The 14856-nt window shown below is 37.4% G+C and overlaps 1 protein-coding gene and 1 non-coding gene across 2 annotated transcripts; one reads left to right on the top strand and one right to left on the bottom strand.

The window, feature by feature from the left end:
- Positions 1-229: 229 nt before the first annotated feature.
- On the bottom strand, positions 230-2856 carry LOC108452078 (bet1-like protein At4g14600). The gene is made up of 4 exons (XM_017749817.2): positions 2714-2856; positions 2469-2592; positions 789-845; positions 230-574 (listed from the first exon to the last, which is right to left on the bottom strand). The coding sequence occupies exons 1-4, from the start codon at positions 2734-2736 to the stop codon at positions 413-415; spliced, it is 366 nt and encodes a 121-aa protein (XP_017605306.1). The 5' UTR covers positions 2737-2856; the 3' UTR covers positions 230-412.
- Positions 2857-14532: 11676 nt separating this feature from the next.
- On the top strand, positions 14533-14639 carry LOC128284851 (small nucleolar RNA R71). The gene has a single exon (XR_008275271.1). It is a non-coding gene; the product is annotated as a small nucleolar RNA R71 (small nucleolar RNA).
- The last annotated feature ends 217 nt before the right edge of the window (positions 14640-14856 follow it).

The raw sequence follows: 14856 nt of genomic DNA, 5'->3' as shown, positions 1-14856 counted from the left end.
CACCCCATAAATACATCCTTTATCGAAGGATTTAACTATTGGCTAGCAGATAGGGACATAACTTGCATGAGTTTGGAAACATAATCACCATTTGTTGTGCCTAAAAATACCCAATTAAACCTTATTTTTGGTGTTTTCTTTTCTTGGCTTGTCTAGCAAAAGTACAGCGCCTTAAATTGGTACCAAGAGTGCTTAATACTTTATCGAATCTTGAACGTGTAGCAAGCAATTAGAGTAGACAAGCTTTAATCATCATATACCCAGAAAATGGTTATTGAATAAACCTTTCAGTCCCGAATGACATTATGGTAGCAACTAAAATAAATGCTCCGATGGACTAAAAATCTATTAAGTTGTGGAGAAATACTATATATGCATTCACAATGACAAGGTAGCCTCGGAGCCAATGTTGTCATCTCTTGAAGTGCTTTGACCATAAGTAGATGATGGAGAAACATGTCAGACTGAAGATTATCACTTGCAAAATGTGATTCGATCTCTGCTGAGCAACAGTTCGATTCAACTTTGTCATCCCACTTTTTACTCCTGCCTGAGCTCTGCTCATTAGCATTTGCTGAAGCAAGAAACAAAAAAGTGAGTTGTTATAGTAAATATGGTATTTCTTAACTTCGTGGTAAGGGAATCAGATGCCTTAGTTCAAAGTTTGATTGTACAATGGATCATCATCTGTTTTGTAGTTCCCTTTTTGTTTTTGTTTTTGTTTTTGTTTCTTTTCTTTTCGATAAAACAAAAAATTATTTAAGGGGTCAAGTCAAGCGAGTATTTACCAGATCGGACACAAATTCATTCTGTATCCGTGCTTCAGTTTCAATCTCTTGAGCCACCTGTGGATCAACATTTTCAGCAAGAGTTCAAAGTACCAAAACAAAATCTCTTTTGAAACAGAAAACTGAAAGGAAAAGAAAATAATCAGATAAGGATAGTTATTTTCAACTCACCCAGGTAAACACAAGAAATAAAAGAGCAGTTTATGCCAGAAGCCAAATAGTAGCACTTATTTTTCATGTTACATGGAAATTCACAGTGAAAGTGAACAAAAATAGATGTTTCAATTATAATGCATATTGCACGTTACATTGCCAAAATCAAAACTTTCTCGATGCCCTTTTCTTATTCTCTGTGGCTACAGTATTTAAATATTTTTTGCATTATTGAGAAAGCACCTGACCAAACAAATGCAGCAATAGTTTTCATTGAATTCACAAGTGCTGATGCCAATCAAACAGGAAGATTCCTTAATGAAAGATGATAGGAGATCTCAACTTTAAAAAAAAAAAAAAAGACAAACAAAGTCAAGATACTTATTCACAGAACCATCTTTTATCTTTGATCTAGTAGTAATAGTGGGGCAAGTCAAGCAGAATGGAGCAGAGCCAGGAGTTCAAATGAAGTAGAAGCGGAAAAAGCATGACTTGACATCGAAGATAGCATGCAGTAAGCAAATAAGAGCAATAAATTTTATCCATGGTCAAGTAATGATAGATGATTTAGGACAGATTCAATGAACGTTGCTCAGATGCTTCAACAAAAAGACAAGCCGTAGGAGATAAGTAAACTCCTCACAAGATCAATAAGCTAGAGAAGGGTATAGATTAGACTATTATTGTGAAGCATATTTGCAGGGAAATTACTTTGGCTGACTTTGGCTCTAGATTTCATAAATATATGTGTTTAAAATTATCTCCTTGCAGTGCATTAAGAGTTGAATAGGGTGTCCAAAAGGATGCTACTTGTATTTCTGCAAATGTTTTTCTTCCTTCAGTTCAACTTATCCCCCACACGTAAACAATAATAATGACGACAAAAATAAGCAGAAAGAGAAAAGGCATTAAGAATTTGGTTTCAGCTCAGAAGTTCCATCTATATGCCAAACATGGAAGACAAAACCTGAGGAAACTGTAGTTTCAGTCATGTAAGAAAACGCATTACAATTATTCCATTGCTTAAACGATTAGTGGGCTTTCGAAAAGCACCAAAATGCTCAAATGTCAATTGGGTGCAACTAATTACATGAAAGCACAAATAGGAAGATCCAAAGATGCAGAATTTACAGTCCAACTCAACATACAGAGATATTAACAGAGTACAAACAAACATTATTAAATAGAAGCTGCAACCTAAAACATAGGACGAGCAACAGTTACGAGTAAGATAATGAAACATTCTGGATTTCTTCATATAAACAATCAAATAAATTATCCATTGAAATGCAGAAAATATATTTCTAAACCAATAATTTAAAATTGTGTTCTTCAATAAATTTCTCATATGTCTCCCATTTTCTAGAATCTAAGAACTATAAAAGATTCTAAATTTTAGAAGCCAAACCTAATTAATTCAAAAACAAAACCCAGATTTCATATCGTATCAGAATTATTGATCGACCAAAAATAGCCCCAAAAAAGCCTCAAACTCAATTTCTATTTAAAAAAAAAAAAAGAACTTACGTGTTTGAGTTGTGTAACTTGTTTGTGCAGACCCGAAATCTCTTCGTCTAAATCAGCATGAACTGGATCGATTCTCAGTTGGATTTCATCAGAATTTCCCACCGGTCTAGCGCTAAGGCCCTGGCTGTTATATTTGAAATTTTTTATCAAGTCATGTTTTAAATGGCGAAAAATACTGATGAGAAAAATGATAAAGAAAAAGAGGGGTAAAGAAATAAATTAAGAAACAGATGAGATTTGAGTACCTTGATCTGTAAGGATTCGCCATGGGGAAGAATTGCTTCGGGAACAGTAACGGTTCTGTCAAAATTCATCACATGCTTCACCGTAACGGTAAATCCGAATTTTAGGTTTTTTCTGAATTTTATATACTCAAATCATATTTTCTTTTATCATATTTTATTATTTATACTGTTAAAATATTTTTATTATATACTTTGCTTAAAATTTATATTATATTAATTAATTTTCTAATTGAGTTGGTGTGATGAGTAATTTATGTAAGTTGAGAAAATTATCAAAAACATGTTTTTGTAATTAAAATAAATTATGTTATTCGAAGTATTTTAATTTTTAATAAATTATTTTATTCAAAGATATTTTAATCTTTTTAATTTAAAAAATAATAAAAATATTCAAGTGATTGAATTTAAACTCATATTATTTACATCAATAAAACATTAATTTTATCACTAAACTAACATTTTATTTTAATTATATTATATATGTTTTATCATTTATATCAATTGTATATATATTGATAATGTTGTTAATTGAATCAATGTCACAAGTGAACTTAACACTAATTCAAAATCATGATAATACTATAATCAAATATTGCAATAAATTTAGTATTCTTAATATGATATATTTACTTATTTAAATTTTATTTTACTCACAATTTAATCTATTACTATTCATTCTAACATCATAATATGTCATTATTATTATTAATTAGTTTCAAACATTACCTTTCATTAAATATTGTTTTAAAGCTAATTTATATATTTTAAATACATAACTTCCATACACTTATATGTGTGATAAAATTTTTAGTATTAATTAAAACAATAATTTTTAATAAAAAATATAAAAACTGAATTAAAGATATTTAAAACAACATGTTGAACAGAATGTAGTTAGTCTGTCTTTTGACATGAGTTTTTGTCTGTCTGGTTGACACAAGGTTTTTTGTTGTGTTCTTGTCCTATTAAAATTTTTCGTTCATCTGTTTGTTTTTTCTTCTTAAAGTCTGGGATTTTAGTTTTCTAAGTAATAGAAGAGGGTTTGGCAAACTTGAATCTACTTGACGAGGAGGAAGAGGCTTTTCATGAAGAGGAATCGGTAGTGGACCGCAATTATCAATTTTGTTTGGTTGGTCGATGTTTGACAGACAGCGTCGTTCATTTCCCGTCTTTGCGCAACATTATGGTTGATCTCTGGCACCCCATTGGTGGGATCTGTATATCGGATTTGGGGGATAAAATGATCATGTTTCAATTTTTTCATGTTGTGGATATGCAACGGGTTCTTGCTGGTACACCATGGTTTTTTAACGAGCATCTGATTGTTTTACATGAACTTAAGCAGGGAGAAGATCCATTAGTAGTCCCGCTACTTTCATCAGAGTTTTGGGTCCAAGTTCACGACTTGCCGCCAGGGTTGATGACGAATTTACTGGCAAAACAGTTTAGAAATTTTTTGGGTCAGTTTCTCGAGTATAACACAACAATTCTGACTATGGGGATTAATAAATTCATGCGAGTTCGTGTCAGATTGGACGTGTCACTACCATTAAAAAGGAGGAAGAAAATTCAAATTGGTAAAGAAAGAATTGTATATGCTCGATTTCAATATGAGAAATTGAGTCTATTCTGTTTTATCTGTGGTAAATTGGGCCATGGGGAGAGTTTTGCCCATTTCGCACTCGTATTGATCCGTCTAAAATAGTTTTTGGTTGGGATATTTCGTTAAGGGCAGAGGGGCATTGTCGAAATTCCATGACAAGTAGGTGGCTCAGGGATCCAGACAGTTTAAAGTGCAATCAGTTAATTATGGAAAGGAATCTCACGAGCCAAAATTCAGGAGAAAAACACTATTCTGGGAGATACTTCAAGGGGAAATGGCGATTTTATCACGCAATCTCAATCTTAATGATTTGGAATCTGGCCAGAAGAGTTATTTGATGGGGGATAGTGATAGGCGTAATTTGGGCGGCAAAGTTTTTAATGGGATTGAAAATGATAGTGGGCCTATGGATTTGGTGTTGTTTGAGGAGAATGATCCGTTAGTTTCTTTGGAAGGAAAGAAAAGACAACAATTAGTTGGGGCACTCATTAACGAATCGGGGAATAATGTGGTAGATGGCTCATTTGTTTTAACGGCTAACTATGTTGGGCAGAGCAGCCGATCGCAATGAAAATCCTAAGCTGGAAAGTTTGTGGTTTGGGGATACCACAGACAGTTAGCAAGCTCAAGAATAAGTTGAGAGCAATTAATCCCCCGAATTTTGTTTCTTATAGAGACAAAATTGAGTTCCAAAAAAATGGAGTTGGTGCGGCTAAAATGTGGCTTTTATAATGGTATTGATATTGGTGTTGTTGGTTCGAAAGGTGGTCTGTCACTTGGTTGGAAAGGGAATTCTTTGATTGGGCTTAATACTTATTCTTCATATCACATTGACGTAGAGGTTCATGATAATGAATGTGAGGTACACTGGCGCTTCACGGGGTTTTATGGAAATCCAGATGAAAGGCAAAAAAATAAGTCTTGGGAGTTAATGCAGCAGCTCGGCCATGATCAAATGCTCCCTTGGTTGGTGATTGGTGATTTTAATGAGATAATAAATTATTTTGAAAAAAAAGGCGGACGGCTTTGATCAGAAAGTCAAATGTCTGCTTTTTGTGATGTGCTGGATAGGTGTAGACTTAATGACTTAAGGTTCGTTGGTAGGTGGTTCACGTGGGAGTGTGGTCGGTTCTTGTCGACTAATATTCGAGAACATCTTGACAGAGGAGTAGCATCTGCTGAATGGATTTCTACTTTTCCATGTTACCATTTGGAGCATCTTAGTCATTCATTCTCGGATCACTGCCCGATACTTTTAGACACGGGAGGAAGAGGCATTGATGCTCAATATTCTAGGCCTAAGGTTTTTCGGTTTGAGGCTTAATGGTGCTTAGATCCTGACTTTGAGGATCAGTTGAAATCGAGTTGGGGGGAGATTACTGGAAGTGTCCCAGTCAAACTTATGAAATTGGGGCAGCGTCTTCTTTATTGGAGTCATAAAAGAAAAAGGGATCGAAGCGTAGACCGTAGGGATCTTGAAGAACGGATGCGAGATCTTTATGGCAGAGATCCTTCTGATGAGGTTTTACCTGAATTAACTGAGTCCAAGTTAGCTTGAATTTGGAGATTGATAAGGAGGAATTATTTTGGGAACAACGAGCCTGTGCAAATTGGTTGCGAAATGAGGATTGAAACACTAGCTACTTTCACAAAGTTGCAGTTCAGCGATATCATCGTAATAAGATTTTAGGATTAGAAAGGAAGGACGGGAGTTGGGTTTCAACGAATAAAGAAATGCTTCAACTTGCATCGACTTATTTTGAGAGGTTATTTGCGGCTACTGATATAGGTGAAGATGATCATTTACTGAGACTAGTAGAGAAGCGGGTTATTAACAGCATGAATGAAAATCTGCTTAAACTGTTTATAGAGGAGGAGATCACATGTGCTGTAAAATCTATGTCTTCCTTAAAGGCTCTAGGTGTTGATGGTTTCCCAGCAATTTTTTACCTAAGGTATTGGCATATTATTAGTCCTGAAGTCTCAAAATATTGTTTATCAATCTTGAAAGATGAAATCGAAATAAGGGAAATCAATAAAACCCATATTTTTTTACTCCTTAAAATTGATAAGCTGAAAAGCCTCACCTAATTCTGACCTATAAGCCTGTGTAATGTGATTTATAAAATCATTGCGAAGGTGCTGGTGGATCGTATGAGCAACTTATTGGGAGTGTGTGTCAATGAATCTCAATGCACTTTTATTCCGGGAAGACACATTTTGGAATAGCTTATGAGATTTTACATTCTCTCGAAATGAAAAAAAAAGGCCTAAAAGGGAATTTTGCGCTCAAACTGGATATGAGTAAAGCTTATGATCGTGTCGAATGGGACTTTTTGGCTGGTATGATGAGTCGTATGGGATTTCATAATGATTGGATCATTCTTGTTATGAGGTGTGTGTGTTCTGTCTCGTATACGGTAGGACTTAATGGGGAAATGAGTGTGTAGTTTGAGCCATCAAGGGGTTTGAGGCAAGGGGATCCTCTTAGGCATTATCTCTTTCTGATTTGTACAGAGGGCTTTTCAACGTTGCTTCAGGAAGTCAAACAGAAAAACCTTATGCGGGGTGCGCCTATTGGAAGAGGAAAATTGTCGGTCAATCATCTATTTTTTGCAGATAATTGTATTCTATTTGGCGATGCGTCGAAAGAGGGAGCTAATATGGTGAGAAATGTTATTGCTGAATATGAACAAGCTTCGGGCCAAAGGGTGAATTTTGATAAATCACTTATCTATTTTGGTGCTGATCGTGTGATTCGTAACAAGTAATAAATATTTATAATGAAGATCAAACCTAGGCTAACAATTATCACGACGAAAAGGCAAGCGCACCTATCGAACAATAGTATAGTAATGGCAAGACCGAGATATCGTACCCAAGGGAACCAAAAGTACTAGTAATAACTATCTTTTTATTATCTAGCTTAAGAATAAAAGGGTTTGTTTATTAAACTAATTATTTAAACTAATTAACAGATTTAATTAAAGCAAAGAGAAAATTTGGAAAAAGATTTGAAGAAAAGTAATTGATAAAGACGACACCCAAGGAGGAATCCACCTAGATTTCACTTGTTATCTGACTCTAAATCGGACGATTTATTCACTTGACTTGTTCCGTAGAGATCCCTAAGTTAAGTTATTATCCCTATTCAAGACTAATAACGTCTAATCCCTAGATTGAATAACCGAGACTTTTTTCTAATTAACACTCTAGGGTTGCATTAACTCGATCTATGGATCCCCTTATTAGGTTTCACCTTAATCCGGCAAAATCTCGTAACCCTATTCCTAGGTGTTCGATCAACTCCGCTTAATTATGCCAAATCTACTCTTAGGCAGGGTCTATTCCTCCTCTGCAAAAGCACATCAAATCATGAATTAATACCCGGAATATTAACTCAAGCATTAAGAACACATAATTAAGAACAAATCAAGTATTTATCATACAGTTCAGATAATAATAACAAGATCCATTATAGGTTTTATCCCCCTTAGGTATCTAAGGGGTTTAGTTCATAATAAAATAAGAGTACATCTCAAAAGCATGAAAATAACAAAACATAAAGAAAACTCTAAAACCCTCAAGGAATTCGAGAGAGATCTTCATCTTGGAGTAGCTCCGGCTTTTGAGATGGATCGTCTGGCTTCCTTCAAGTAATTCCCGGCGTGTGGTACTGTATTCCAGAAAAGTTCTGGAAAGTGTGGCCCCCTTCTAGGTCACACTTAGGGTGTTTATATAGGCTTTGGATTGGCTTTCTTCCTTCCTAAGTACCTTTTTTCGTGTAAAATACAACTCTTTGAAAAAGGGACAAGCCCGTGTGCCACGACCATGTGACGTGATTACTAGGCCGTGTTCTATCCGTTGAATTGCACACGGCCGTGTGGGCTTAATGGCCAGGCAGTGTGGATCGTGAAAACCTTGGTCGACACCCCCGAAGGCCACGGGCATGTGAGATGCCCGTGTGGCAAGGCTTAGGCCGTGTCATCTTCTCGATTTGGTCTGTTTTTGTCCCTTTTTAGCTCGTTTTTGCTCATTTCGACTCTTGGTGCTTTCCTGAGTACAAAACATGAAATAACCGGATTAAGAGCACCAAAATCCACAAATCTAGTAATAAACATCCAAATATGCTAAGTATTTGGGGTGTAGATATGTATAATTTGACGTTTATCAAATATCCCCACACTTAAGCATTTGCTTGTCCTCAAGCAAAATTCTCATTTACTGCTACAATTCATTCCTCTTAATCACATAATCATTACTGATAATGTTACAAGTTATTCCACAGAAAATCATACAATGAGAATTCAACTATAGGGGCATTAAAAGCCTCAAACAATCTAAATCAAATACTTTGACAACAAAATTATAGGTAATCTCATTCCTTCAAGTAATTAACTTTAGTCCTAAATATACAAGAGATGACATCCTCACTAAAGATTCACTCAAATCACTCAAAGTGTTTAAGGTTCAAGATTAGGCACTCGATTGTCTGACATGAAAAGTTACTACCATAAGCTGGCATGAAAATTAAATCTCCACCACTTGTAAATGATATTATACACTAATCAAAAGATCTTTGTATAGTTGTAACAGGGTTTAGGTTACAGGTATGGATACAAGCTGAAGAGACAAAGGTTAGAATCGAGATGATTTCAATATATTACCCCACTATCAAAAACTTAATTACTGAACCACAAACAAATATCTAGAACTAGTTTACATGAGTTCATGACAACTTTAGCTTGTTGAGAATTACAATATAATACTGAGTTTTTTTTAAGAACAAATCAAGTCGATACAATATAGAAATCATACTTCATGATTCAGTAACAAAAAATGGTGAACATAGAGAGGTAATAATATTAAATTCAATCCCGATAAAAAGGGTCAAATTTAGTAGGAGGATTTCAACAATAATAGGTTAATGGGTTAATGATGAGGGTTAATTAATGAAAAAAGGTTAGTAGGCTCAAGGGGTTTCATTAAGGGTTTAATTCTGTGGAAAGGTTTTTTATGAAGTAAATGGGTTAAATCCTAAGTGCCTTTATCATCTCAGTATATCAAATCATACGTGTGATCTTGATATGTATAATCGAAGCAAGCTCTAGAATAACAGTTCAATGTTGACACACTCAAACCACAAAAGAAGTGAGCAAGAAAGAAAGCTATATGCTCAAAAGGCTCAAAAATTTCACCAAAAATTTGGGTTTTTGATGTCGTTCCTGTATACTTAAGATTTCAAGGTAATACCTCAATTTAGGAAAATAATCTAAAAAATTTTAGTTCTCAAAATATCAACTTATCATGCTCGATTCTTTAAGGTCCTGTAATCAAATAATCATGCATAATTCCCTTAGTCTAATTGACAACATATCAACAATAATTGTAAATCAATCAGAATTCATTCTATCAATATTATGAGAAAATCACTTAAGCACAAGACCAAATTCAGGGATTTGAGAATAATGCAAAAAGTTAGGTTTCATGTTCACCCCCCACACTTAAGATGTACATTGCCCTCAATGTACAAAGATATATTATTCAAAATAAAGAAAATTATAAGAGGAAAGGAGGTGAAACTCCCTGTTATATGGATGTGGAGCTTGATTCTGAGGATAGAGTGTTCGGGGAAAGTGGTGGCTGCCATTGTTCTTGGCTAGATGAAGAAATTGGGTCGTTGAGCATGGCACTCGTGAGGTTTTGTTTCCCTTTTGTTTCCTCATTCCGTAAAATATTCCTAGCAGCTTTCTTTGGAAGTCTGTAGAATCATGAAGAGTTGATTAAGAGTTAGTGTGGAAGAGAGCGTAGTAGAATTACTTGTTAGAAATACCAGAAAATGGAAAAAGTAAAATTTACTAATATAGATATGTCTTTCAAAATTGAAATGAAAATAAAAATCAAAAGAAAAATAAAAATAAAATAAAAATAAAACTAAATAAAAAAATAGGAGGATTCAATGATCCTCATTGGTGGGACCCTCAGGTGGTGGTGCCGGAGTGGAGATGTGGAAGTGTTGGCACAGCTACTGCATCATGGCCTGCATATCTTCCATTTGTCGGTCCCGTCGCCGATCTCGCTCGTGGGTCATCTCAAACTATATAGTACAATATTTGCTCGAAATGGGCTAGTCGGTCGGAAAGGTGTGCCAATGAAGCAGCCATATGAGCTAGTCGTTCCCTAGGTGGTGCGGTAGAAGGCTCCTCATACTGTGGGGGAACATCATCAGGGATGTCCTTAAGATCCTCCTCGTCAATGGCATACGAGAGACGGCACTAAAGAAGATCGGTCCCACGTCGGCGCTCGATCATCCTCATGTGTAACATAGTCGTGATGCCCTGTGGGGACATCTGACCTATCAGGGTAAGCGCTGATGACTAGGCCGCGGTGTTGAGGAGGCTGAACTGTCTGGCAAGGCACGTCACGTAGGGGCCAATGGAGATCACTCCCTTCCTATGCCACTCGGTCTGATGGCGAATGGCGAAAGCAATGAAGTATGCTAAGTCGGTCACGTGTGCATTCGCTATGCACCATAAATAGTAAGCGTCATGAGTGTTGACGACGCCGGTGCTCTCTCTTCTCCCGGTCAAGGTGTGTGCCAATATGTCATGGAGATATCGTAGGGAAGGGGAAAGAGCTGAGGCCTTCGAGCGGCTGGAGTCGTAGTTGGAAGAGAGTGGTGCCAAAGCCTTCCAGCACAAGGAGGGGGAGATGTAGATATTGCGTGGTAGTGCATTCATGTTCTCCTCCTCCATAAACTCATCGATGTAAAGTCCTAGAGCAACTCCAAACTCTGGGACACTCATCGCACGAACTAGACAACCTAATCGAAAGTGAATGATGCATGGGTCGTCATTGTTCGTCATCACCACCTGTAAATTGAAAGTAGAGCATAATTCTAAAGTTAGCTTTAAATAAGTGGGCTCGATAATAGCGAAGAACCGTTCCCATGGGTCTGTGGACAGGAGGGCGCAGATGGCATCAGCGAGCTAAACTTGCTTTACGGTAGCCCAGTCGATGCAGCGACCTGTGGTGATGGGTTGTGCGCGTAGTATTTGAAATAGCTCCTCCTGCGAAGCTTGTGGAAAGTCAAGGAGCGGGTGCTGAACTTCGACTGTAGCACGTATCGAGGAAGAACCCGGTCCCCTACATCTCTTTGAGGATGGGACTGTGGCATTCTTTCCTCTCGATGACGACATAATATACCTGAAAATATCGATGATACATCAGTAGTTAAGCAAGAGGCCCAAAACTAGTATATGCTATTTAGTGGCTTAAATAATTCAAATATAGAAAAATTTAAAGTAAATTCCTAACTTGTCTAAAGCAAAATAGTACAATATCTATGCAAAGCATGTAGAATACTAATGTAGCAATACAAATTGGAAAAATAAAGTTGAGAAAGTAAACCAAAGGCTGTTGTATGGCGGCACACGGGCGTGTTGATGTCGAGCACGGGCGTGTGACACAGGGGTATAGCCGTGTGGAGGAAAAATAGAGGGTATAGAGAGGGGAAAGTGGGGATTAATGCAAAGGGAATAGATTTCAGTGTGGTTTGAGGGTTGGGGAAGTGAGAATCGTAGGAATGGTGGCCAGAATAAGGATTAGGGAGTGGGGAGGATAAGTTTTCGGCTAGGGTTTTGAAAGAGGGAAGAATATGAACAGTGGTTTGTTTATATAGGGGAGGGTCACACGGCTTAGGGCCACGCCCATGTGCTTTGAGTGTGAGCCCGTGTTTTTCGAATTTTTCAATTTAGGTCTTACCCGGCTACTGTCTCACGCCTGTGTATCTTGGGTGTGCATGGCACACGGCCATGTCGCACGGTAATGCCTAGCTTTGTTTGCTTCTCCCACGCTCGTGTGTTATGGTAGCACGCCCGTGTATTGTTGTACACGGCTGAATGGCACGAGCGTGTCGCATGCTCGTGTCAAAGAAACAGAATCGAGCCTTGTCCCTAGCATCCCCGTGGGTTTTCATTCCCATGCCCTTGTGTTCCTATCAAGTTCACCCACTGCCATGTTGCACGGCCATGGGGATTTATCGCACCCCATGTTTTGGGGAAATCATGTCCTGCTTCAACACGGCCGTATCGCACGACCGTGGCTTCTTCCCTTGTTTGGCCACGGCTTTAGGCACGCCCGTGTACCTTGCCGTGCGGGCTGAAAAACTTTGCAATTCAAAGATTAAGTTAAGGATCCAAAGTGTTAGAAAATAAAAATAAAGAAATCAAGATGTTAGTGCTCGGGCTGCCTCCCGAGAAGCGCTTTTTTATAGTCTAAGCTCGACTTACCTCTCTGTTGATTTATCATGGTGTTTGAGGAGTGCCGAACTTGGGATGACTCACCTTCACTGTACCGAATGGAAAAATACTAAGTACCGTAAGAGGGATTTCCTCATTTGGTGCGGTAGTGACAATGTGAGGATCAATGGCATCTAGTAAGACTATATCGCTGACCTGAAGTTTATTAGGAGAGGTATCGGGCTTATGTCTACGTAGTTTCGGTTTATTATGTGTTCTCGGTTTGTGTTCTCGCTATTCGTCTAGCTCCTCTATCCGTAGTCTTCATTCTTCATGGACGTCTTTGTTCTCTTCATGATAGTAGCGAACTGTCTCTGTTGTCTTGGTTCGAGGAAGTTCCTGCAAGGACGATTGAATATTAGTTTTATCATTGACGGGTTTTATAGCATTAGTTTGAGTCTTAGAGGTTTTGATTGAGTCACGTACTTGGAGTGTTATTGCGTCGTCACTTGCACGAAGTGTTAGCTCTCCTGTGCCTACATTAATAATGGTTCTGGCAGTTGCTAAAAATGGTCGTCCTAAAATTGAAGGTACCTCGTTATCCTCATCCATATCTAAGACAACGAAGTTTATTGGGTAAATAAATTTATCAATTTTAACGAGAACGTCTTCAATAATACCCTTAGGAAATCTAACTGTTTTGTCAGCCAATTGTATGCTCATCCTAGTCTGTTTGGGTTTACCGAGACCTAGTCGTTTAAACATTTTATATGGCATAAACATTTATACTTACCCTTAGATCAGCTAAAGCATTATTCACAGATAGACTACCAATTAAATAAGGAATTGTAAAACTCCCTGGATCTTTCAATTTGCTAGGTAGCTCATTCTTTAGAATAGCTGAGAAGACTGCATTGAGTTCCACATGTGATGTAGCGTCTAATTTCCTTTTATTGCTCAGAAGTTTCTTTAAGAATTTTGCTGAGTTGGGCATCCGCGAAAGAACTTCAATAAAGGGTAAGTTAATATGTAATTTCTTTAAGAGTTTGACAAACTTACCGAATTGTTCTTCTGTTCTGTCTTTCATCATCGCTTTAGGATATGGCACACGAGGTTCATGATTCGTACTTACTTGTTTGGGATCATTATTTTTTACCTCTTCTCGTCCTTTGTTCATCGTGTTGTCTTACTGTAATTCTAGTTCAGGTGCAATGAATTCTTCCTTATCTTGAGTGCTAATTGCATTAAGGTGTTCCCTCGAATTAGGTTCAGTATTACTTGGTAGGCAACCTTGTAGTCATTCAGAGATTAGTTTGGATAGCTGGCCTATCTGAGTTTCAAGTCCTTGGATCGATGTTTGTTAATTCTTAGGTGCTGTCTCGGTATTTTAGAAATGGGTTTTTGACACCAAGATGGATTTGGAAAGCATCTCTTCAAGGTTTGGTTTCTTCTCTTATTGATAAGGTGGCTGTTGAAAACCTTGAGGATTTTGTGGCTTTTAATTTCCTTGACCTCCCTAGGAAAAATTTGGGTGGTTCCTCCAACCTACATTATAAGTATTACTGCATGGGTTATTTTGAGATCTAAAGTTATTGTTACCCATATAGTTGACTTGTTCCTCTTCGGATGTAGGATTGAAGGATTGGTATTCTGTATGTACACCTCCTCCACTTGAGTCACATCTCATTACTGGATGTAATTGCGTAGAACCAAGTAAACCGTCAATCTTTTTATTGAGAAGTTCTACCTGATTAGAGAGCATGGTGACTGAATCGATGTTATAGAAGCCGGCTGTTTTCGTTGGCTTTGTCCTCATAACTTGCCACTGATAGTTGTTCAGTGACATCTCCTCTATGAATTCATAGGCATCTTTCGGTGTTTTATTGTTAATGGTTCCGCCAGCAGCTGCGTCAATCATTTATCTTGTCGAGGGATTCACACCATTGTAGAACGTTTGAACTTACAGCCAAAGCGGTAACCCATGGTGAGGGCACCTTCTCAGTAAGTCCTTGTATCTCTCCCATGCATCGTAAAGTTTTTCTAAATCCATCTGTACAAAAGAAGAGATATCATTAAGCAATTTAGCCGTTTTAGCTGGCAGAAAATATTTTAGTAAAAACTTCTCGGTCATTTGTTCCCAAGTAGTGATAGACCCTCGTGGTAACGAGTTCAACCACTGTTTAGCTTTGTTTCTCAGTGAAAAGGGAAATAACCAAAGATGAATGGCATCATCAGAAACGCCATTGATTTTGAATGTATCGCAAAATTTAAGAAAATCCGCCAAATGCGTGTTGGGATCC

The sequence above is a fragment of the Gossypium arboreum genome, chromosome 11, assembly GCF_025698485.1.
Source record: "Gossypium arboreum isolate Shixiya-1 chromosome 11, ASM2569848v2, whole genome shotgun sequence".
In the NCBI taxonomy this organism is placed as follows: domain Eukaryota; kingdom Viridiplantae; phylum Streptophyta; class Magnoliopsida; order Malvales; family Malvaceae; genus Gossypium; species Gossypium arboreum.
The sequence above is the reverse complement of the archived record's forward strand: the minus strand, read 5'-3'. Positions and strand labels throughout refer to the sequence as shown.